The sequence below is a fragment of the Papio anubis genome, chromosome 16, assembly GCF_008728515.1.
Source record: "Papio anubis isolate 15944 chromosome 16, Panubis1.0, whole genome shotgun sequence".
NCBI classification, from domain to species: domain Eukaryota; kingdom Metazoa; phylum Chordata; class Mammalia; order Primates; family Cercopithecidae; genus Papio; species Papio anubis.
This window is the reverse complement of record NC_044991.1, coordinates 31,967,972-31,991,480: the sequence shown is the minus strand read 5'-3', so window position 1 is coordinate 31,991,480 and position 23,509 is coordinate 31,967,972. Positions and strand designations below refer to the sequence as shown.

General features: G+C 43.6%; 2 protein-coding genes across 18 annotated transcripts in view; one reads left to right on the top strand and one right to left on the bottom strand.

Annotated features, from left to right (window-relative positions):
- The window catches only part of BCL2L13 (BCL2 like 13), a 98,004-nt gene extending 80,281 nt beyond the window's left edge, over positions 1-17,723 (top strand). For 9 of the 14 annotated variants that reach the window (XM_009216735.4, XM_009216734.4, XM_009216736.4 and 6 more), the window contains one exon: positions 13,873-17,723. In XM_009216735.4, coding sequence (XP_009214999.1) covers positions 13,873-14,730 — 858 coding nt within the window. In that variant the 3' untranslated portion in view covers positions 14,731-17,723. The remainder of the gene's footprint in view (positions 1-13,872) is intronic. The other 5 variants (XR_652656.4, XR_652655.4, XR_002515289.2 and 2 more) reach the window with 3 other exon arrangements.
- Positions 17,724-21,217: 3,494 nt separating this feature from the next.
- The window catches only part of BID (BH3 interacting domain death agonist), a 37,524-nt gene continuing 35,232 nt past the window's right edge, over positions 21,218-23,509 (bottom strand). For all 4 annotated transcript variants that reach the window (XM_031656495.1, XM_031656496.1, XM_003905195.5 and 1 more), the window contains one exon: positions 21,218-22,666. In XM_031656495.1, coding sequence (XP_031512355.1) covers positions 22,655-22,666 — 12 coding nt within the window. In that variant the 3' untranslated portion in view covers positions 21,218-22,654. The remainder of the gene's footprint in view (positions 22,667-23,509) is intronic.

The following is a 23,509-nucleotide window of genomic DNA, read 5'->3' as shown; positions in this document are numbered from 1 at the left end:
CCGGGTTCACGCCATTCTCCTGCCTCAGCCTCCCGAGTAGCTGGGACTACAGGCGCCCACCACCTCGCCGGGCTATTTTTTTGTATTTTTTTAGTAGAGACGGGGTTTCACCGTGTTAGCCAGGATGGTCTCGATCTCCTGACCTCGTGATCCGCCCGTCTTGGCCTCCCAAAGTGCTGGGATTACAGGCTTGAGCCACTGCACCTGGCTTGTGTTTTGTTTTTTAGAGACAGAGTCTTGCTCTGTTGCCCAGGCTGGAGTGCAGTGGCCGGATCTCAGCTCACTGCAAGCTCCGCCTTCCGGGTTCACGCCATTCTCCTGCCTCAGCCTCCCGAGTAGCTGGGACTACAGGCGCCCGCCACTGCGCCCGGCTAATTTTTTCTATTTTTAGTAGAGACGGGGTTTCGCCATGGTCTCGATCTCCTGACCTTGTGATCCGCCCGCCTCGGCCTCCCAAAGTGCTGGGATTACAGGCGTGAGCCACCGCGCCCGGCCGCGTACACTGTTTTAAGCCACTTGTAGTGAAGTAACTGATGTTCTTTGACTATTTTTCGTAACTCTGAAATGCAAATTATTTGATAAAATTGGATGATCTTACTTGCTTCTCATGGTGAGACTGTGACAGATTTACTCAATATTGAGTAAATCTGTATATTGTGTATTGACTTTCCCAACTTGTTCTTCACTTAACAAAAAGACTTAGCCCAGTTTTAAAATGTTGGTAGTTTCAGTAATGAAAAAAGTTTAATCCTCCGCAATGCCTCATCACTTTCCTGTTAGCGACATTACATTACAGAGATTTGAGGATGGAGGATTACACAGCTGCTAAGCCATAGTATTGGTTTCTCATTTGGAGATTTTGAAAGAGCAAATAAATAACGGAAGTGGACTACAGTTAATAAGGGACAAATGGGAACTTTGTGCTACCTGATACTACCCTTTTCTTCTTCCTTGTAAAATTATTCTGTACATGAGCCTGCCTTTCTGATCTTCACAAAATGGAGGTTTTTGAAGAGATGACTTAATAAGCAGATAAGCCTTTGGGTATATAAATTATACGACACAGTAATTCCTTAGTGACAGATGTTAGAGGATCTGCGTGACTCATTCAGATTATGTTCTGGCAAAAAGATAGGTAAATACAACTTTACAGGAAAACTTAGCTTAACTGTTGATATGGCTTTGGTGAGCGGGTTCTTCTCCGTCTTGGACCTCCAGTCTTTCAGGAAGGTTACAGAAATCGTTCCCTAAGTAAACAGTAGCCATTTTAATTCATGTTGCCTGCTGTGATTCTTTGTTATTGGTGACTTACCAAGAATCAGCAAAGTTTGGGATATTACTGAAGTGATTGTAAATATTCAGTGGATGAAGTGATTTACCTTGCAGTTACTGAAATGTCTAAATCATCTTACCTCTGCCTGTTCATTGTGCCAGAGTATGTGTGGGCTTCGGGTATGAGAGAGACCAAGAATAAGATTAAATCGATTACAGCAGAATTATACCCTTTTACATTTAACCAGATATAACGCCTGGGTCCTACCTTTATTAAGGATTCTAATTTAATTGTTACGGGTTGTAATGTGTGCTTCTAGGCAGCAAAGTTTGAGGACCTCGATGTTATATAATCTCCCCAACTGCATAACAGACTCCTGAAACAGAGATGATAATAATCTTACATTTCTGTCTTGTCTTCTATCAAACAGAGTGTGACTATGAATTTATTAGATTGCTGATTCTATACTTACTAGTTAAACATACCCTAAACATAAAAGAGCCAATTGCTTAGTTGCTCAAACTAAACAAATATCAAGAAAGCCATGGTAAAGTACAGTTCTTTAGTAGGTATTGTAGAATATAGAGCCCCTCAATTTATGATGGGGGCACATTCCTATAAACCTATCATAAGTTGAAAATGCATTTTTTTTTTTTTTTTGAGATGGAGTCTTGCTCTGTCGCCAGGCTGGAGTGCGGTGGTGCGATCTCAGCTCACTGCAACTTCCGCCTCCCGGATTCAAGTGATTCTCCTGCCTCAGCCTCCCAAGTAGCTGGGACTACAGGCATGCACCACCATGCCCAGCTAATTTTTGTATTAGTAGAGACTGGGTTTCACCATGTTGGCAAGGATGGTCTCCATCTCTTGACCCTGTGATCCACCCGCCTCAGCCTCCCAAAGTGCTGGGATTACAGGCATGATGCACTGCGCCCAGTCGAAATTGCATTTAATACTCTGATAAACCCATGGTAAAGTCAAAATATTGTTAAGTGGAACCATCATAAGTTGGGGACTGTCTATACAAAGAAAAAAAAATGGGCCAGGCGTGGTGGCTTATGCTTGTAATCCTGACAGTTTGGGAGGCTGAAGCGGGCGAATCACTTGAAGTCAGGAGTTCCAGACCAGCTTGGCCAACACCATGGTGAAACACCATTTCTACCAAAAGTATTTAAAAAAAAAAATTAGCCAAGTGTGATGGTGCACACCTGTAATCCCAGCTACTTAGAAGGCTGAGGCAGGAGAATTGCTTGAACTCGGGAGGCGGAGGTTGCAGTGAGCCAAGATCGTACCACTGCACTCCAGCCTGGATGACAGAGTGAAACTCCATCTTGGAAAAAAAAAAAAAAAAAAGGTAGTTGTGAAGTAAAGTAGGGCTTAATCAGGGAAGGCTTTGTAAAGACATATGGTTACATCTTGAAGGAAGTAAAGGACTTGAGTTGAAAAGCAGCCAAGGATTCCTTAGATTAGCTTAGGTAGCTTGGGGGGACCATGACTCAGTAACAAAAAGCCTCTGCTAGAACGTAGAAAGGTGTTGTTATGTTTTGAATTTTGTGTGTTTGGACCATTTATGATATATCCTAAACTGAGCTTTGGTTATGCTCTGAGATTATTCAGTCCTGTTCAGACCTTCAGTGAATGTCTGTCTTCTTTGTTTGTAGTAGAAGTTGGAAAACATATATTTCGTCGTTAGAGAGACTTGCAGGTCAAGAATGGCAGGTTATGATACATATTATATTGCACATAAAGAATGTTCTGGCCGGGAATGGTGGCTCATGCCTATAATCCCAGCACTTTGGGTGGATCACTGGAGCCCAGAAATTTGAGACCAGTCTGGGCAACATAGCAAGACCTCATCTCTATGAAAAATCATAAGGAAAAGAAAATAATGTTTCATCTATGTGGGCAAAGTATGCAAAGATGCAGAAAGAGAAGTGACAGCTATTCAATGGAAAAGACCCCAGGTTCAAGAACTGGGCCAGCCTTACTAAGTTTCCAAAGACTTCAGTGTTAATTACATATATGTGTGTGTGTGTGTGTGTGTGTGTCTGTGTGTGTGTATATATATATATATATATATATTTTTTTTTTTTCTTGAGTTAGGGTCTCGGTCATCCAGGCTGGAGGACAGTGGTGCAAACTTGGCTCACTACAACCTCCACCTCCCAGGCTCTAGGGATCCTCCTACCTCAGCCTCCCGAGTAGCTGGGACTACAGGCATGCGCAACCACTCCTGAACAATTTTTGTATTTTTTATAGAGATAGAATCTCACTATGTTGCCCAGGCTAGTCTCGAACTCCTGGGCTCAAACAATCCACCTACCTCGGCCTCCCAAAGTGCTGGGATTATAGGCCTCAGCCACTGCACCCAACCTATATTAATGTAACTATACATAACATTTCATTATATTAATATAATATGTATTGAATCCTATGAGGCACATGGGAAGAGTGTGGCTGAGAAAAGAAACCAGTGCAACAAAAATATTATAAAAATATATCCTTAGTCTCAAGGAGCTTATAGTTAGGGATATAAGGCAGATCCACACTATTTCCTGTATGTTTTATAGCAAGGAGTAACAGATAAATCCTATGAGTTTAGAAGTAACAAGAAGGATTCAGATGGGCAGAATTGGGAGAGCATTCTGGATTTTCTGGATTGATGGGACAGTGTGACTTCAGTCACTCTGTTTGGGGTTGGAATTGTCTTTAGCACCAGTGCTGTGTGACCTTGAACAGTGAAGACACAGGTGCAGCTCGGAGGTATGGAAATACAGAGATGAATGAAGAGTGCTACCTCACAGTACTTGATGTTTAGAGCTTTTATATCAAAGATGGGACCAACTTTCCTATCATCCAAGCATTTATTGAGCATTACTCTTTGCTCAGCATATGTTAGGCATTACCTGGGGGATAACAAAGAAGTTGAAGGCATGTTTTCTCCCTTGAAGTATTTATGGTGTCGTTGAGAAGATGACTAATACATGTGAAAAAATTAGAAGTATGGTACAAAATAGATATTGTGATACTTTGTGTGGCCCAGACTCAGTGCTGTCTAGGAGTTCAGGAGAAATAAGTGAGGAAGATTGAATACAGTGGAATTTAAGCCAGACCCTGATGGAGCCAGATAAGGGGTCTTAAATTGGAGTCCATAGATGTGCTTCAGGGAGTCTAAAATTTCCCCTAAAATGGTATGCTGCTTTGTATGAAAGCACAGTTTTAAGGCAGAGAGGTCTTAATACCTTTCATCATATTTGCAAAACCTTTTCTGCTCCCCTAAAATTTTAATACCAGTATCTATATGAATAAGGAGACAGCGCTTGGGAATTTAGTATGGCATTTATAGGGCACAATGAGTCACATTGCCAAGATAAGCCTCCCCTCCCAGAGGGAGCACCTAGTACACAATTACAGAGAGATGTGCGTTAAATGATGGCCCTAGTGATAGTGAAGATTGACTTTGCCTCCTCTAATGCCCTTCACAGTGCTGTAGCCTTTCAAAAATTTATGTTGGGTTTCCTAGGAAAACATTAATGTGCTCAAGAAGAGATAATGTATCATTCTAAATATTGTATGAATTTGCCCGCTTGCTTTTTAACTGAAAGAGTCAAAATTATAAATAGACTTCAAATGTAGAACTACTTTATTTCGTAACATTCAAACTAAGCCTATATGTAATGGCCGGATGGTACCTTAGATTCATCTTTTCTCCTCTAAGCAATTGGTGGTGTGTATGAGGTGCCATATTGTGGGACAGGGTCTTGAATTCATGTCTCAGCAAGACCGAGGGGGAAACATGGACCTTTTATGAGGTAGAGGCAATGTTTTATATCAAGACAGGCGCTGATATTTTACTTCTCGTTCTTTGGCCTAATCTTTCCTCCTCCTCCAGCTCCAGCTTTGCCTTTCTTCACTCCCTGTCCTGTGCTTTGGCATGCTGAAGAGCCAGTAGTCTGCATATACGATGATACTTTTCAGCGCCATGTTTTTGTTTATGCTTTTCCTTCTGCCTGGAATATCTTGCTCCTCTTTGATCTGCTGGTTTTCTCTTTCATTCTTTAAGATCCAACTTTGGCCAGGCACAGTGGCTCACACCTGTAATCCCAGCTCTTTGGGAGGCCGAGATGGGTGGATCTCTTGAGGTCAGGAGTTCAAAACCAGCCTGGCCAACATGGTGAAAACCCATCTTTAGTAAAAATACAAAAATTAGAAAAGTTAGCCAGGTGTGGTGGCAGGCAGCCTGGGCAACAGAGTGAGACTCCATCTCAAAAAAAAAAAAAAAAAAAAAAGATCCAACGTTGTTGTTCTGTCTTCCATGAATCTCTCATGTTCCCAGAGTACCCTGTTTGTCTCCATTGCTATTTTTATTATTATTATTTTTTTTTACAAAGATGGGGTCTTACCATCTTACCCAGGTGGTCTCTAATTCCTGGGCTCAAGCTTATCGTCCTGCCTGGGCCTCCAAAAGTGCTGGGATTTCAGGCATGAGACAGCAATGCCCGGCCTCTGTTACTGTATTTTAAACTCTTTGAAGGTAGAGATTGTTGTATTACCAGCACCTAAAGAGCACAGTTCCTGATGATAAGAAGTCAGGAATTGGAGAAATCCAATATGATTTCCAGATTTTTGGCTTAACTTACTGGTTTTTTTTGTTTTTGTTTTTGTTTTTAACATCATCCAAGTTGGATTGCAGGCCTTTCGGAGTCTTTGCATTGCTTCTGATGAAAGATAACGACTGAGGCCAGGCATGGTGGCTTAAGCCTATAATCCTAACACTTTGGGAGGCCGAAGCAGGCAGATTGCTTAAGATCAGGAATTTGAGAGCAGCCTGGGCAACATGGCAAAACCCCGTCTCTACAAAAAATGTAAAAATTAGCCAGTCGTGATGGGGCATGCCTGTGGTCCTGGCTACTCTGAAGGCTGAGGCAGGAGGGTTGCTTGAGCCCTGGGGGCAGAGGTTGCAGTGAGCTGTGTTCTCGCCACTGCACTCTAGCCTGGGCAACAGAGAGAGACTCACTCTGTCTCAAAAAGAAGAGAAGAGAAAAGAACAGGAGGGGAGGGGAGGGGAGGGGAGGATTGCTTGTATGAGAATAATACAGGGAGGGAGGAAGGGAAAAGAAGATTGCTTATATTAGAGTAATACCAGAAAATGCTGATGGAAGGGAAGAGATAGATTTAGATGTTAGAAGATATATTTAGGAATAAATATATTAAGATATATTTAGTACTTAATGATTAAATAAAAGGGGAAGATGATGAGATAGATGCTCGCTAAAATATTAGGTGTGGGGTAAGACAGAAATGATGTGGAGTCAGTACTTGTAGTTCATAGTCTTCAGTACGACAAGCATCTCTTCTGGCTGGCTGTATGGCGTGAGCTCTGCAGCTGATGGGCGTGTAGACTTCATGTACTGCATTTGCTTGTGAGGTACTCTTTGTTAGCGTTCATTATTGATGATGGTCCCAGAAATGTGTAATGGTTTTACATTATGCCTCTACTAATGAAAATGTAATGAGAGTTTGAAAGAGATTAAATCCCGTAAGATCATAGCAGTGACAGTCTGTTTTAGTCATGCGGGGTTTGAAGTCTGGGAAAGGAATCCATATGAGGAATGGCACTGATGGCAGAGATCTTTTAAGAAGATTTTTTAAAATTATTAATTAGCATAGACTGCTGGTTCCTCTCATAGAACTACTTTTTAGGACGCCTTGTTTATCTCCCTGTTTCCTTTAGTCTCAACCTAATTACAAGCACCTTACGATTATATCAGTATCTAATTTTGTAGCAGTCTTATTTAAGACTTAAAAACCCTGCCAGGCATGGTGGCTTATGCCTGTAATCCCAGTACTTTGGAAGGCTGAGGTGGCTGGATCACTTGAGATCAGGAGTTCAAGTGAGCAAGGCTCTGTCTCAAAAAAAAAATAAAATAAATAAATTCTCACAATCCAACATAAAAACACAACTCAATTTAAAAATGGGGAAAAGATTTGAATTAGACATCGTCCTAAAGGAAATATACGAATGGCCAATTAGCACATGAAAAAATGTTCAACATCATTATTTTCAGAATGTTTTGGAATTCCAAGAATATTTGGAAATATTTTTCTAATTTTTTTGGAAAATAATTTGACATAAAATTACCATATGATCTGGCAGTTTTGCTCCTGCTGTATTCAAAATAACAAAAGCATTCAGACAAAAACTAGTATGTGGACATTTATAACAACACTATTCTAAAAGGTAGAATCAACCCAAATGTTCACCAGCTAATTAATAAGTAAAATGTGGTGCCTACATACAGTGAAACATTATTCTCAGCCATAAAGAAGAATGAAGTACTTACTGCCGGGTGCGGTGGCTCACACCTGTGGGAGGCCGAGGCGGGTGGATCACGAGATCAAGAGATCGAGACCATCCTGGCCAACTTGGTGAAGTCCCGTCTCTACTAAAAATACAAAAATTAGCCAGGCATGGTGGTGGGCCCCTGTAATCCCAGCTGCTCAGGAGGCTGAGGCAGCATATTCGCTGGAACCCGGGAGGCGGAGGTTGCAGTAAGCCGAGATCACGCCACTGCGCTCCAGCCTGGCGAAAGAATGAGACTCCATCTCAAAAAAAAAAAAAAAAAAAAAAGAATGAAGTACTGATACATGCTACAACATGGGTGGGCCTTGAAAACATTATGCTAAGTGGAAGCAGCCAGACACAAAAGGCTGTATTGTGTGACTCCATTTATACCTCTCAGAACAGGCAATCCATAGAGGTAGAACGTAGATTAGTGATTGCCTGGTTATGAAAAAGGGGAGAATGGAGAGTGACTACCAAAAGGTGTCTTTCTGGGATGATGGGAATTTTCTGGTAATTCTGGTGGTTACACAACACTGTGAATATACTAAAAACCACTGAATGGTACACCTAGAAATTGTGGGTTTCATTTTCTTTCTTTCTTTCTTTAGAGACAGGGTCTTGTTCTGTCATTCAGGCTGTAGTACAGTGGCACGATCATGGCTCACCGTAGCCTTGACCTTCCGGGGTCAAGTGATTCTCCCACCTCAGCCTCCTGAGTAGCTGGGACTACAGGTGTACATCACCACGCCCAGCTAATTTTTAAAATTTTTTAATTTTTCTTTTTCTGAGACGGAGTTTCACTTGTGTTGTCCAGGCTGGAGTGCAATGGCGCGATCTCGGCTCACCACAGCCTCCATTTCCCAGGTTCAGGTGATTCTCCTGCCTCAGCCTCCCGAGTAGCTGGGATTACAGGCACGTGCCACCACGCCTGGCTGATTTTTGTATTTTTTAGTAGAGGCAGAGTTTCGCCATGTTAACCAGGCTGGTCTTGAACTCCTGACCTCAGGTGATCTGCCCACCTCAGCCTCCCAAAGTGTTGGGATTACAGGCGTGAGCCACCACGCCCAGCCAAGAAATTTTTATGATGCACACTTTTCTTGTTCCCTTGCCCCTTAGAAATAACTCATAATGGTTTGGTGCACATTTTTCTAAACATGTGTTTTGCTTATATAAACATTTTATTATGTATAAATATGCAAATAAGTAGATATATATATATATATATATATATATATGTGCATTTAGTAAATAGGATCCATTTTTCCAGAGTTATCTTTGCCACAAATCATGTGACCTTGTATATCTAGTTCTGGATTCTATTTTATTTAATTGGTCTAATTGCCTCTTTGTGTTTCTTTGGGAATTGAGACAAGGTCTCGCTCTGTCATCCAGGCTGGACTACAGTGGCACGATCATAGCTCAGTGCAGACGCAAACTCCTGGGCTCAAGGGATCATCCCATTTCAGCCTCCTGAGTTGAGTAGATGGGACTGCAGGCGCCATCACACCTGGCCAGTTGTGTGTATGTGTGTGTATGCGTGTGTGTGGAGACGATGTCTTACTGTGTTGCTCAGGCTTGTCTTGAACTCTTGGCCTCAAGCGATCCTCCCGCCTCAGCTTCCCAAAGTGCTGGGATTACAGGTGTGAACCACTGTGCCCAGCCAGGTCTATTTTTAAGCTCTTACATACTTATATAGTCTTAATCAGTGTACCTTTGTAATGAGTTGAGTGTCAGCTTGTTTTTCAAGATCAGCTAAATTTCCTTAGCCTTTTTAAATTGCTACATAGATTTTAGAATTGGTTGTCAATTTCCGTAAGAAAAAACCTGGTGGGATTTTATATTGGAGATTGTAGTGAACCAAAGGGTTAATTTGGGAATAGTTGACATCTTTACAATAGTTTTCCAATCTGTGAGCATGATCTATATATCCTTGTAGGATATCTTTAATTTCTCTCAATAATACTTTGTAGTTTTTTTTTTTTTTGAGATGGACTCTTGCTCTGTCCCCCAGGCTGGAGTGCAGTGGCGCGATCTCGGCTCACTGCAAGCTCCACCTCCCAGGTTCACGTCATTCTCCTGCCTCAGCCTCCTGAATAGCAGGGACTACAGGCACTCGCCACCACGGCCGGCTAATTTTTTGTGTTTTTAGTAGAGACGGGGTTTCACTGTGTTAGCCAGGACAGTCTCGATCTGCTGACCTCGTGATCCACCCACCTCAGCCTCCCAAAGTGCTGGGATTACAGGCGTGAGCCACCATGCCCGGCCTACTTTGTAGTTTTTTATGTAGGGGTATTGTACAATATGGGCTTCCTTCCACATTGGACTTAAAAATGTACTTAGTTCTTTTTTAATAGTAGTTAAATACAGGTTAGGATCTCCATGTTTTTTCTTACTTAGCTGAACCAAACCCTCCGTGTGTCTCTCTCTATTTGTCTCTCTCCCTCTCTCCCTCTCCCTTTCTCCCTCTCCTGAATGCATCTTCTTCTGGACCATTCCAGTGGTCCTTACCCTGAGGCTGGGGCAAGCTGTCATCCTCAAAAGCTTGGAGGCCTAGAAGCCCTTTCTCTCTTCCAAGCCAATGGGCCCTCCAATTTTCCTAATTGTATACTACAGTATTGTAATTTTTAAAGACATATTTTACTTTCCAATTTTGTATTATCTCTATTTAGAAGAGATGGAGGAGGAAGGAAAAGTTTGTAAATTACCTTCTTTAGCCAAGGAAGGGTATTGTTTCCAATTGTTTTCACCTTCTTATTGTCCCATCCAGTTGGTATTTTAAAATAGCTCTTTGTCCTACCACCATACCACCAAAGACAACAATTAAAATGACAACACAAACATAAACAAGTTATGAAATAGCAGAACTTACTGATTACTTCCTATATACAAAGTACTAATCTAAGCCCTATAAATACTGTACCTTGGGCCGGGCGCGGTGGCTCATGCCTGTAATCCCAGCACTTTGGGAGACCGACAAGGGCGGATCACGAGGTCAAGAGATTGAGACCATCCTGGCCAACATGGTGAAACCCCGTCTCTACTAAAAATACAAATATTAGCTGGGCATGGTGGCGTGCGCCTGTAGTCCCAGCTACTTGGGAGGCTGAGGCAGGAGAATCACTTGAACCTGGGAGATGGAGGTTGCACTGAGCCAAGATCGCTCCACTGCACTCCAGTCTGGTGACAGAGCCGAGACTCCGTCTCAAAAAACAAAAACAAAAACCAAAAAACCAAAAGAAAAAACTATACCTCATTTTAAAAGTGGACTCAGGTGCGGGTGTGGTGGCTCACACGTATAATCTCAGCACTTTGGGACACCCGAGGTAGGAGAATTGCTTGAAGCCAGAGTTTGAGACCAGCCGGGCAACATAGAGACTCATCTGTACAAAAAATAAAAAAACTTAGCCGAGTGCAGTGGCCCATGCTGTTACTCCCAGCTACTCAGGAGGCTGAGAGGATCCCCTGGGGCCAGAAGGTTGAGGCCACAGTGAGCTATGATCCTGCCACTGCACTTCAGCCTGTGTGACAGAGCAAGACCCCAACTCTAAAAATAAACAAAAACAATCCTACCTAGTCAGTCATCCCCCTTTTATTTGTGAAGAAATTGAAATCTGAGAGTCCAAGCAAGGTGTCCGGATTCGCACAGCTGGTGCACAGCTGGAGCTGGATACAAGCCAGTTGTTTTTGATTGTGAATGTTGTGGTCATGCCATATTATTTTACCCCCCTGCTTATTCCATATTCATAGAACATGCTTGATGCTTACCATGGCCTCTGAAGTGGTTGGAGCAAGGGTTGCGGTAGAATGTGGTGCAGTGTGATGCCGACATCATGGTCGTGTGATTTATTTGTATTTTTTCCTTTTTTATGGGGCTGATAGACTTCTGATTTATATTAGATCCTTGATATATGTAGAAAGTTTTTGGTCTTGGTTGAAGAATGAAATTATTCTACTTTAGACGAATAGCAACCATCATCGTAAAATGAAGTAGAAATTAATTGCTTTACATATTCTATTCAGATTCCCTGTAGCTTTTATGAGTGTTGTCTAGCCTTTGGATGACAATTTCTGTACATCTTGGTGACATGCCATTCCATTGGTTCTCTTTCTGTCCTTTTATTGTGCCTTACTTACCCTCTGGGTTGGCCTAGCCCCTTGTGCATACACCTGTCATAAAGCTTTCTGTATCGTATTGAAGTTAAGTTATTCATATGTCAGTCTTCACAGCTGCCTAGTAAATTCTGTAAGAATAGACCTATTCTTCCTCATAGCCCTTGTGCCTGACACAGCCGTGATAAGCAGTAGGCACGCGGTGGCCTGTTATTAATAGACATAGACACACAGCCTGCGCTGTAGGGCTTTATTGCTTTCACTCAGACTTCCTGAAGAAAGAAGCAAGAGTCTCTGTGTCTGCAGCATCTCTCCATTCTGGCTTTGCTATCAGAGGAATTTTAAAGCAAAGCTCTGATTGTAATTTTGTACCTCAGAGATGTCAGTGACAAACCATCGCCTGTTGGATGAAGTCCGTATTTCTTGGCTCTCTGTCATTCAGGTTTCTCCATGGTCCTGTCCTCACTGACCTTCTATTCTTCATGTGCACTCTGCATTCATTAAACAGGGCTGTGTCCTTATCCTCTGTTTTTCTGTCTCTGTGCTTTTGCCTGCATTGTGTCTTCTGTGTACCCTTCGCCTGCCAAAATCTTACCCGTTCTTCAGACGCCTGATAGAAATGCTCGTCCCTCCGTGAAGCTTTCTGTGATCTCCCTGCTTTCTCTGACCTCTACCCAAAGAGGTCTTTTTCCCATCTGAACTTTTCTTCTTCTTCTAAGGAAAGCAGCACTGCCATATGAACTCTTAATAGCACTTTCACTATGACACAGCATTATTTTTATACCCTACTAAGTGATACATTCCTTGAGCACAAGGTCTTGCCTTTGTTTTCTCTGCTGTTTTGCATTAATTACTGCATTGAACATACAGGGTGAGTATCCCTCATCCAAAGTGCTTGGGATCAGAAGTGTTTTGGATTTTTATTTTTTTATTTTTTGGAATGTTTGTATATATGTGATGAGATGCCTTGGGGATGGGAAAGTCCAAACATGAAATTTACTACTTTTTTATGTACCTTATACATATAGAGTGAAGGTAATTTTATATAACATTAATATATAATATAAATATACGATATTTATAATACAAACATATATATAATATTTTGTGTGCACAAAGCAGATTTTTGACTGTTTTGCCTACAACCCATCACATGAGGTCAAGTGTGGAATTTTCCACTTGCGATGTCATTTCAGCGCTCAAAAAGTTTTGAATTTTGGGCTGGGTGCAGTGGCTCACTCCTGTAATCCCAGCACTTTGGATGGCCAAGACGGGCGGATCACTGAAGGTCAGGAGTTCCAGACCAGCCTGGTGAAACCCCATTTCTACTAAAAATACAAAAGTTAGCCATGCGTGGTGGCAGGTGCCTATAATCTCAGCTGCTGGGAAGGCTGAAGCAGGAGAATCGCTTGAACCTGGGAGACGGAGGTTGCAGTGAGCCGAGATCGTGCCACTGCACTGTAGCCTGGGAGACAGAGCAAGACCCCGTTTAAAAAAAAAAAAAAAAAAATCTCAGATTTTGGAGCATTTCGGATTTCAGGTTTTCAGATTAGGATGCACTCAGCCTGTATGTGAATTATACTGAATGTAAATTAACTCATGATTTTTTAGTTTCAAGGAAACTGCTCAGAAGACTGTCAAAAATTGTTTCTCTGCATTGGCCTACAAATAAATGCATTCCATTCAGAAACTATGTAGATTTAAACAGTGTTTCATTCCTAGAACTTCAGTTTAGGAAGGAATTTGCTTTACAGATTGATGTTTATTTTTTTATTTATTTGTTTTTTTATTTTATTATTTTTTTTTTTTTGAGACGGAGTCTGGCTCTGTGGCCCGGGCTGGAGTGCAGTGGCCGGATCTCAGCTCACTGCAAGCTCCGCCTCCCGGGTTTACGCCATTCTCCTGCCTCAGCCTCCCGAGTAGCTGGGACTACAGGCGCCCGCCACCTTGCCCGGCTAGTTTTTTGTATTTTTTAGTAGAGACGGGGTTTCACCGTGTTAGCCAGGATGGTCTCGATCTTCTGACCTCGTGATCCGCCCGTCTCGGCCTCCCAAAGTGCTAGGATTACAGGCTTGAGCCACCGCGCCCGGCTGATGTTTATTTTTTAAATAGATTTTTATTATTGACACTTGTCCTTCGTTTCTAGGGCACTGTGTTTAGTCTTGAGTCGGAGGAGGAGGAATACCCTGGAATCACTGCAGAAGATAGCAATGACATTTATATCCTGCCCAGCGACAACTCTGGACAGGTCAGTCCCCCAGAGTCTCCAACTGTGACCACTTCCTGGCAGTCCGAGAGCTTACCTGTCTCGCTGTCAGCTAGCCAGAGCTGGCACACAGAAAGCCTACCAGTCTCTCTAGGCCCTGAGTCCTGGCAGCAGATTGCAATGGATCCTGAAGAAGTGAAAAGCTTAGACAGCAACGGAGCTGGAGAGAAGAGTGAGAACAACTCCTCTAATTCTGACATCGTGCACGTGGAGAAAGAAGAAGTGCCCGAGGGCATGGAAGAGGCTGCTGTGGCTTCTGTGGTCTTGCCAGTGGGGGAGCTGCCAGAGGCCCTCCCTGAAGCCCCAGCCCCCTTGCTTCCACATATCACTGCCACCTCCTTGCTGGGGACAAGGGAACCTGACACAGAAGTGATCACAGTGGAGAAATCCAGCCCTGCTACATCTCTGTTTGTAGAACTTGATGAAGAAGAGGTGAAAGCAGCAACAGTTGAACCTACTGAAGTGAAGGAGGTGGTCCCCGCGCTGGAACCTACAGAAACGCTGCTGAGTGAGAAGGAGACAAACGCAAGGGAAGAGAGCCTTGGGGAAGAGCTGTCCCCTCCTGGTGAGATGAAGCCCCTGCCGCTCTCTGAGGGCAAGTCTAGACTGTCCCCCGCCGGCGAGATGAAGCCCCTGCCGCTGTCTGAGGGCAAGTCTATACTGCTGTTTGGAGGCGCTGCTGCTGTTGCCATCCTGGCAATGGCCATCGGGGTAGCCCTGGCTCTGAGAAAGAAATAGAAGGCTTTTCAGGAGAGACAGACAGAAGGATGTAAGGTTGGAGTTGTACTGGCTGGAATTTGAACCTCCAGCAGCTGTCTGGACATTTGTGGAACACTCTGGGATAACTGGGGACTTCTGCTCAACGTGGCAGTGGCATGTTAGGCATGTTAGGGCTTGAGGTGGGGCATTCACGTTCGTCTGACTGTAAATCCCAAGGGCCTCGGCTCATGCTAAATTGAGAAACTTAGGGGTAAAGCCCCCCTCCAGGACAGGGTTTCCCAGCCTTGGCACTAGTGATATTCTGATCATTCTCTGTGGTGGGATGTTCAGCAGCATCCCTGGCCTCCACCCACTAGATGCCAGTGGCACCCCCCTCCCAGAGATGACAACCGAAAATGTCTCTAGACATTGCCACATGTCCCTTGTGAACATCCCCTGTGGAGACCCACTGCTTTAGCGGAAGAGGGTTTACTTAGGAGGAATTGGGATAGAAATCCCCAGCTGAGAGAGCTTAGCTGTGGGCTCCTCAGCTACTGACTTGTTAGCTCTTAATCCCCTTAGAATTTCATCTTTCCTGATGAGCAGGCTGGGCTCTGCACCCACTCTTTTTTTGCCCCCCTGCCCCTCATCCTGGAGTGTGAGGGTGCTCGCCCGTACTCTCAGCTGCCTCTCAGGGACTGCACTGTTCCTCTTCACCCCCAGGTTCCTGCTAAGATCCCATTAAGGGGGGGTTGCTCTGGACTTCTGCTCAGACCTGTCAAGTCCCCGAAGCTTCCTGCAGCTCCACCTTGTAAAAATGCTGCCTTTAGGAATCTTTGAAATATGTATACAGAGAAAATAACATGAAAGAGACCTGGGGTCCCCACTTGTGAGTGCAATTGCAAGTCAGTCTGGCTAGAGAGACACATTTGTCTTGTGTCAAGGCAGGAGGAAAACCCAGATGACCTTCTGAGGTCTCTTCAGCACTTTTCATCAGTGGTCACCCACCGCTATGGTTAGTTGCCAGCAGCATCTCTGTTGCTGGATGGGCACTGTCTTTAATCCTGGGCTAGTATGTTTTTTCCAATACGTGACCTCAGTCTTACTACTGACCAGTTCTATGGGTCTCTTGCTAGGTGGTAAGGATTTTTATTCTTGGGCTTTTAGAGCCAGTTAGGTCATAACTCTTATGAAATATAGAGTGTCCTAAATATCACTGAAATAAAAAGTAGGAAAAAGAAGCTTGAATGTTAAGACTGAGGCTGCTCTGCAGATTCTAGTTTGGCTTTCAGAGTTCAAGAATGGCAGCATCTTCACCTGAATTCTTCAATGCCAGGGTAATAAACCAGAATAGTCCTAATCAGTATATGCTAGTTGAGCATTGGCATAATTTTCTTTCCTCTGGCTGATCCCAGCCCTGAAGGAAGAGTAAACCTGCATCTCTCCATGCCCAAGGGTCACGACGTCACTATGCAGGGCACATGTGGCTTGGTTTAAAAAGGTCATCTTAGATTTGTCTTAGTAAATGTAATAAATTATTTTTTAGATCCTGAAATTTATAATAAAAATACTTTACCTACCCTGATCACAAAACCTGATGTTTTAAATGTGCTTTCTTTTTGAAATTTATGTTTTCAAATAAAATCTCCCTAAAGCAATACTATTTAAAAATTGGTCAAAACAAGGTCTGGGAGTGTGTTTGTGTGTCTTTCCAGCTTTATCGTGTAGCGTGTCTTTATGTTCTGTGTTTTGGTGTCCCACTGAGGGACTGATGTTTGAAGGGTTTTTGTGTACTTGGATAAGTAGTTAGAGGTGAGTGGGGGGAATGGGATTAGCGAGGCAACAATTTTTTTCTTCATGGGCTCTGACAGTTGCATTGGATTATTCTGTATTCTAATTGCTATTATTTGTGTTTGCATAGGTGAAGAGCAGATAAAACTGGTGAGTTATCTTGATTTTAAAAAAGTGATAAAATACTTGGAGTTCCAATATTAACACTTGCCAACTCTGGATCCTCCACTGGCTGAGCAGATTCAAGCGCCGATCGAAGCCAGGTTCATCCCTGAACTGCTGAAAGGAGGTGCTCATGAGGCTAGGATATTTGAGTCTGTGCTGCCCGCAAAAGGAAAGAATAAGGAAGAAATGTGGTATGGAAGTGGCTACTTGCTGCTTTATTTCCCCACCTGTTGAACACTCAGCCACAGTGATTTGGCCAGTTGTATTTTGCTAGGTAATGGAGCTAGTGTTTTCCATTGGCTTTCTCTAGGTAACTCTCGGTCAGCTCCTGAGTTAACAGGATGTGGCAGCATCCCCGTTCTTCCTTCACTTCCTTACCTCATGAGGACTGCTTCCTACTGTGCTCCTGCTTTTTGCTCATACATTTAAAAAACGATTTCTCAAGCTCCCCTTCCTTTTTGGGGGAGGAGCTGATAGTAGGTCATTCCTTCCTGCTTCCAACTTACATACCCTCTAAGTGACGGTAAAGGAAAGATTCAGAATAAATCCAACTTGTTTATAGAAAAGTTCTTGTTCTCAGACCTCATCTCAACTGCTCTGTTGAAGGTAATGATTTATTGGGGGGAAAAAAACAGAATGCCAATTTATCCTCTCTGTATTAAAGTGATAATTCTGGGCCCACAGAAATCAGTCAGTACCTACAGTGTGCCTTAAGGGGACTCTCATTTCCTTCTAGAGAACATTCTAGATCAAGAAATGCAACTGTTGACCTTCTGGGTCACCCATTTCCCCCTCGAGGCATTCTTGAGACCCCTTCTCACCTGCATTTCTGTCCCAGGGATACCAGATACAGCCACTACCTACCGAGGCTTGTCCTGGGGGAGTGAGCTGTGAATCTGGAGACATGGCTTTGACTCACAGCTACTATTAATTTCCTCAGGCTTTGAGCTGATTCCCTCAATAATATGAAAGTAATGCCTGCTCATTTCCTTTCTCCTGAAAGGTATGAGATGTGGACATTTCAGTGTTTGAATTATTTTAAGAGATGTTTTATAGAAATAAAATGTAGCTAAGAAGTTGTTTCCCTTTCTCTTAATTTCTTACATCTTTCCACACACACTTATCTTTCCAAGAATTCGAGGTGGTGATCCTATCCATCAAGACGGCCTCGTAGGCTATCAGATTGCTAACAGACACGACTTAGAGCATCTGCCCAAATTCCCACACAAGCATTAGCTCATCTAACATCTCAGCGACACGCTGCATACCAGAATGTTTCCTCTTCTCTGGTGCACCAGGACCTGCCCTTAGTGATAATCTCTTGATTATGACATCCATTTGAGTTTAGAGTGTATAATTTTTCCTAAAAAAACCTCATGTCGATAATTATACTTTTAGCAAATAGTAGTTGAGCATTTACAACATGCCAGAGATGGTTCTAGTGCTCTCACATGCCTTATTTCACCTTCACAGTTCTAATCACTGTTTGTATTCCTTTTATTCCCATATTACAGAATGAGGAACTTAATCAGAGTTCGTTAGTTGTTTGTTTTTTTTTTTTGAGACAGTCTCACTCTGTCGCCCAGGCTGGACTGCAGTGGCGCAATCTCGGCTCACTGCAAGCTCTGCCTCCCAGGTTCACACCATTCTCCTGCCTCAGCCTCCCAAGTAGCTGGGACTACAGGCGCCCGCCACCATGCCCAGCTAATTTGTTTGTATTTTTAGTAGAGACGGGGTTTCACCGTGTTAGCCAGGATGGTCTCGATCTCCTGACCTCGTGATCCGCCCGCCTCAGCCTCCCAAAGTGGTGGGATTACAGGCGTGAGCCACCACGCCTGGCCCAGAGTTTGTTAGTTTTGCTAATGTCCTCAAGCATAGGAGAGGCAAGGCAATGATTTTTGCCGGTTTTTATCCTTTTCCTGGCCCTGCAAAGCAGTATTGGCAGGTCCCCTGCAAACAGTTGCGCCAGTTGTTTACTGCATAAGGACTGACAGGACAAATTCCGATGTGCAGCCTGTGCTCTGCTCGCCATGCTGTGGGCCTTGGGAGAAGGGAAGTCTTAAATTTGTACAAAGTCACCATATAGGCTCACTTAAATATTAAGCATGTTCTACTACAAAAAACAAGAGTGAGGGTTAGGTCCAGGACTGGTCTCAGCTTCCAATTATGTAGCTGTTTTCCATGTAGACATTGAGTGAGATGCTTTGTGGTTACAGAATCCACAGGCATTGCTGATGAGCTTTCATTAGCTTTCTTGATTAAATATTTTTGCTTATAAACAAGGTTAGGAAATCTGTCCCAGCAATGATCACAAAGTGCTAAGTGAAGGGGGTTAAGACAGCAGATGCATTTCTCACTCTTTTTCTGTTTGTTCGAGTGTGTCCCTTCTCCCCTGCGTATGCCATCATAAGGGTAGGGCTGTGGAGTGAAATGGGGGAATACCTGGAAGCACTGCTTGGCCTCTGGACAGACACTCTAACAGGTCGGGGACTTAGGAGGGTTGACCAGGTATGGCCACAAGTATGTCAGCTCCTGGAAGACCCTCCCGGTGAAAACCTAGGACATTCCACAGCACATCATGGTAGTTATCACCTTGGCTGGAGAACACCAGTTCTGTGGTACAGAACAGTGACGTTCAGTGATCTCATCTATAAAGAGAGCTCCATGGACAGTTGGAAAGTGCATGCCACTAAAATATTAGCACATCCCATCTTCCCTTTCTTTTCGCAAGGCTGTTTCACTTCAGCCTGGCATCCTCACTCAGTAACACCATCAGGTCTTCCACATTTGATGTCTATGCCACAGGAGCCCACACCAGACTGCTGCTTCCCTGCGAGCGCACAGTGAAATTGTTCTCGGGGGTATTTGCAAGGCCTTGTCATCAGTTAAAAAGTAGCAGCTGCCTCCAGGTGAGTCTCCGCCGCTCTCACCTCTCCTCGGGAAACTGTATAGTGATACTGCTCACTGTGGGGAGTGTTCTTTGCACCACCAGAAGAAACTAGTTAATGAATGTACTATTTAGAAGAAAAGTTTTGACATTTTAAGACTACCGGTTGTTCCCTTTCCCCAGGAAAAGAAGGTCAAAGTACAGTCTTTCCTGTTGCAGAGCTTGGAATAACTGTCCCTGATGCTTTCCAGCAAGAGAACTGTATTATGTAGAGGGGTCCTTGGCCAGCATCAAAGGAAAACATTTATTTTTTTCCTAAACCTGCATTTTTCCTATTACAGTCTTCCAGTTCTTCCTCCAGATTAAAAGTGCCTCTTCCTACCTAACTCATTCCTTAATTAAGGTCAGTTTAGTGTTGGCTCAAATGCTGTCGTGTTAAAAATACCAGAATTGATCGGTGATTTGGATAATTAGGTTAACACGGGCATTTTACTGAAGCAGCATGTTTCCTTTTTCTGTGTGAGTTCCATGGGCCCCTGTGCGGCCGCTCTGCTTTGCTGAACTGACCATTGTGGCTCATTCTGGCTCCTCTTCCCTCCTGTCATCTACCTTTTGGCCAATCTCCTCTTCATCGGGGAAAGGAACAGACTTCAAATCTGTGAGTTATTCTGTCAGAAGCAATGTACTAGAAAGAACACATGGGATCTGAAGATAATCGATGGACTCATCTTTCTATCCACATGGTCACTCTATGCCCTTGACTGAGGCGGTATCATTTCATATGATCTATTGTCTTTGTAAGTCCATACTTAATTGGTTTGACTCCAGGTTCTGAAAACAAGATCGTTACATTCAAAGGACTCTCTATATTCCAATTCTCAGTCAGCACAACTAATAAAGTTGTTGGACAATAAAACCAGGCGCTAGTGCTGTGACCCTTTAAGGAAGCCCTGAGTATCTCAGCAGTTAATGCTGGATCCTAAGAGGAGAGGTGAGGAATGCTTTGACCTTATGAATGCACCAGATACCCCACGTGACTTTCAGATACACCAAGCATCTTTTCAAGGAGAAAGCTTTTGATGTTTAACAAAGGAATTTCCATCACTTCATTCGAATATTTTTAAAACAGAAAGGAAAACACATTCTTTGAATTAAAATCACCTTTCAGTCATTTCCACGAGGATTGTGTTACAGGGCAAAATCCACCAACTGCCAGGATATGCCTGAGTCACCATGGCTGGGAAGTGCTCAAGACTGGAGCAGCTGTGTTTGAGACAATGCAATCTGCTTATAATGTTGGCTTTGGGAGAAGGGGTGATGCTCTTGCTTTACAACCAAGATGGTATCTCAGATTTGGTCTGGAAGAATTTACACTAAGGCCTGTTATAAGCTGTAATAAAATGGCGGCCTACTGTATGAATTCAAGTGAAACAGAATAAGGTGAAGATGCCGTGGAAGAGGCAGTGAGAGATGATAGTCCAGTCATTTGCTGCTCTAGAGCCCTTTTCCATTAGTTCCGGGTGACGCCTGTATAGCCCCTTTGGGAAGAAAATGCCTCCCCCAGTGAGAATCTGATTATAATGGCTGATGTATGGACGGTGTGTAGGTGCAGCGTGGTTCAACTTTTTTTCCATTGTGGTCGGGAAACTTTTTTAAAAGTCCACTCTGAAACAGGAAAAGTCATAGTTTTAGAAAGATTTATTTCCAAACCATGGCCTTCACACTGCACGGCAGCATTTCTTTTTAGTATTTGTAACCTTTTGCCCACTTCAATTGAGCCAGCCCTAGCGTGGCATGAATTCCATGCTGAACAATATAGAGTTTGTTTTTCTTTTCTGATGATTTTAAACTCTCACGGAACAGGAAAGCGGTAAGAAGAAATCATGAGTCTGTCAGCGCCCTCACTCATGCGCGTCTCCAGTAGCCTCCTGTTGTGGCCACAGGAGATTCCTGTTCACAGCAATGTGTGTGATGCAGACCCAGCATCCACCGTCGTGCTTTTAAACTGATTCCTAGGACATAGCTTCCCAGTGAACAGCAGACCAGTGTTGCACTGTTTCTAAAGCTAAGCTCTTCCTTGTTTATTTTGGTACTACCTAAGTGACTTGGTTTTGACTGTCCCTAGGAGAGGGAACTGCTTTGCTGAATTTTTAAAAAGTCCAACTGCTCTTTCATCTTTTATGCTTAGAAACCGCTTCTCTCCAGATGCACTTCTGAGGCATGGATGAGCCGAGTGTACGGCTAGAAATTGGAAGTCTACAGCTTCTGTACACTTCCCGGGCTACTCCCGGGGCATCGCAGTAGCTTCCGGCACCCGTGGCTTAATGTCTTTAGCAAAGCCTTGATGTCATGGAAGGAGAAAAGGTGCATGCCGTTAGTTACCTGATTTTGTAAACAGTGGCTGACCTGGGCCCTTAAACCACCTTCACACCTTTTAGAACCACAAGTGGTTCTTTTTGACTCAAACAAAGGGAGATGAAATTGAGAAGGTCAAGCGCCTACGTACTGGCGCCGGACGGTCCCACTGTTTGCGTGCAGCACTTCAGTTCCGAATCTCTGGGCCATTTGGTTTTTAAACAGGAAGATTGTTGGTTCCTTAGTATTAAGATAGTCCCTATTTTGAGTGGAATTTTTCATTTGTAAGGGGTATGTTCCTTTCCTCTCCAATTCTTGCTTTCCTCGAACAGCATACTGCCTGCTGTAAGACCATCCCCTATGGTTGTACTTTAATAAAAAGTAATTTTTTTTACCAAAAAAATTGTATTTTGTTTCTACTTCCTTGAAACCTGCTTTTCAATTTAATTTTCAAGTGAGAACCTGCACAGTGGAAATAAAGGCACCATGTGTAGATTTACGAATGTGCAGATTCATGTGTGGATGATACGAAGGCCATTCAAATACGTGTAAATTGATATTTTCATTCAAGTATATTAATGTGGATCTTTTAGAATGCGTTATAAGCTTAAAACATTGTCTTTAAAACAGAAATCACAGCTATCTCTTCCAGCCCGTCTTCTCTAGGAACGCTGTTGACATGCCAGGGCTCTGTCTACACTGGAAGCAGCTACATGGCTGTGACCATATCGAGCTTTAGCCAGTCACACTTTTGGAACTGTCGGTTCAGTCCATCCCCTAGAGCAAGAAAGGAGAAAAAGCCAGAATCAGCTAGGCTCATTCACAAACCAGGCTCCAGAGCTCTGTGCCACAGCGGAGCAAAGCTGGGGTTTATGCAAAAACATGTTCTCCAGGGCCCTAAAATCCTATCCGTGCATCCTACTTTCTGCTACGTGGGGGCAACTGCAAAAACAGGCTGTTCAGGCGGTGAGGTGGCTATTCACATCTCCAAGGCACTGACGGTGTCAGGAGGCCCCTGCTGGGTTAGAGGAATCACGATTCTGCCTCAGCCATCAGTCTCTGGTAAGCTGTCCATACAGACAGCCGCACACGTCTTGCCCACTCATTCCCCCTTTACATGGGTGTTGGTAAAAGCTGTCCAGGAATGGCCTCAGGCTTACCTCCTTCCAACAATTCAGCTGGCTTTAATGCCTGATTTAAGATTTATATTCATTCTCCTGGTTTTTGTTTCTTTGTTTGTTTTTGAGACGGAGTCTCGCTCTGTCACCCAGGCTGGAGCACAGTGGCCGGATCTCAGCTCACTACAAGTTCCGCCTCCTGGGTTTACGCCATTCTCCTGCCTCAGCCTCCCAAGTAGCTGGGACTGCAGGCACCTGCCACCTCGCCCGGCTAATTTTTTGTATTTTTTAGTAGAGACGGAGTTTCACCGTGTTAGCCAGGATGGTCTCAATCTCCTGACCTGTGATCTGCCCATCTCAGCCTCCCAAAAGTGCTGGGATTACAGGCTTGAGCCACCGCGCCCGGCCTCATTCTCCTGTTTTTCAAATGCCTGTATAACTGAAGACCACAGCATATAAGGAATGTTTTCTTTTGAGTTCTCAGTAGAGGATTAGATGCTAT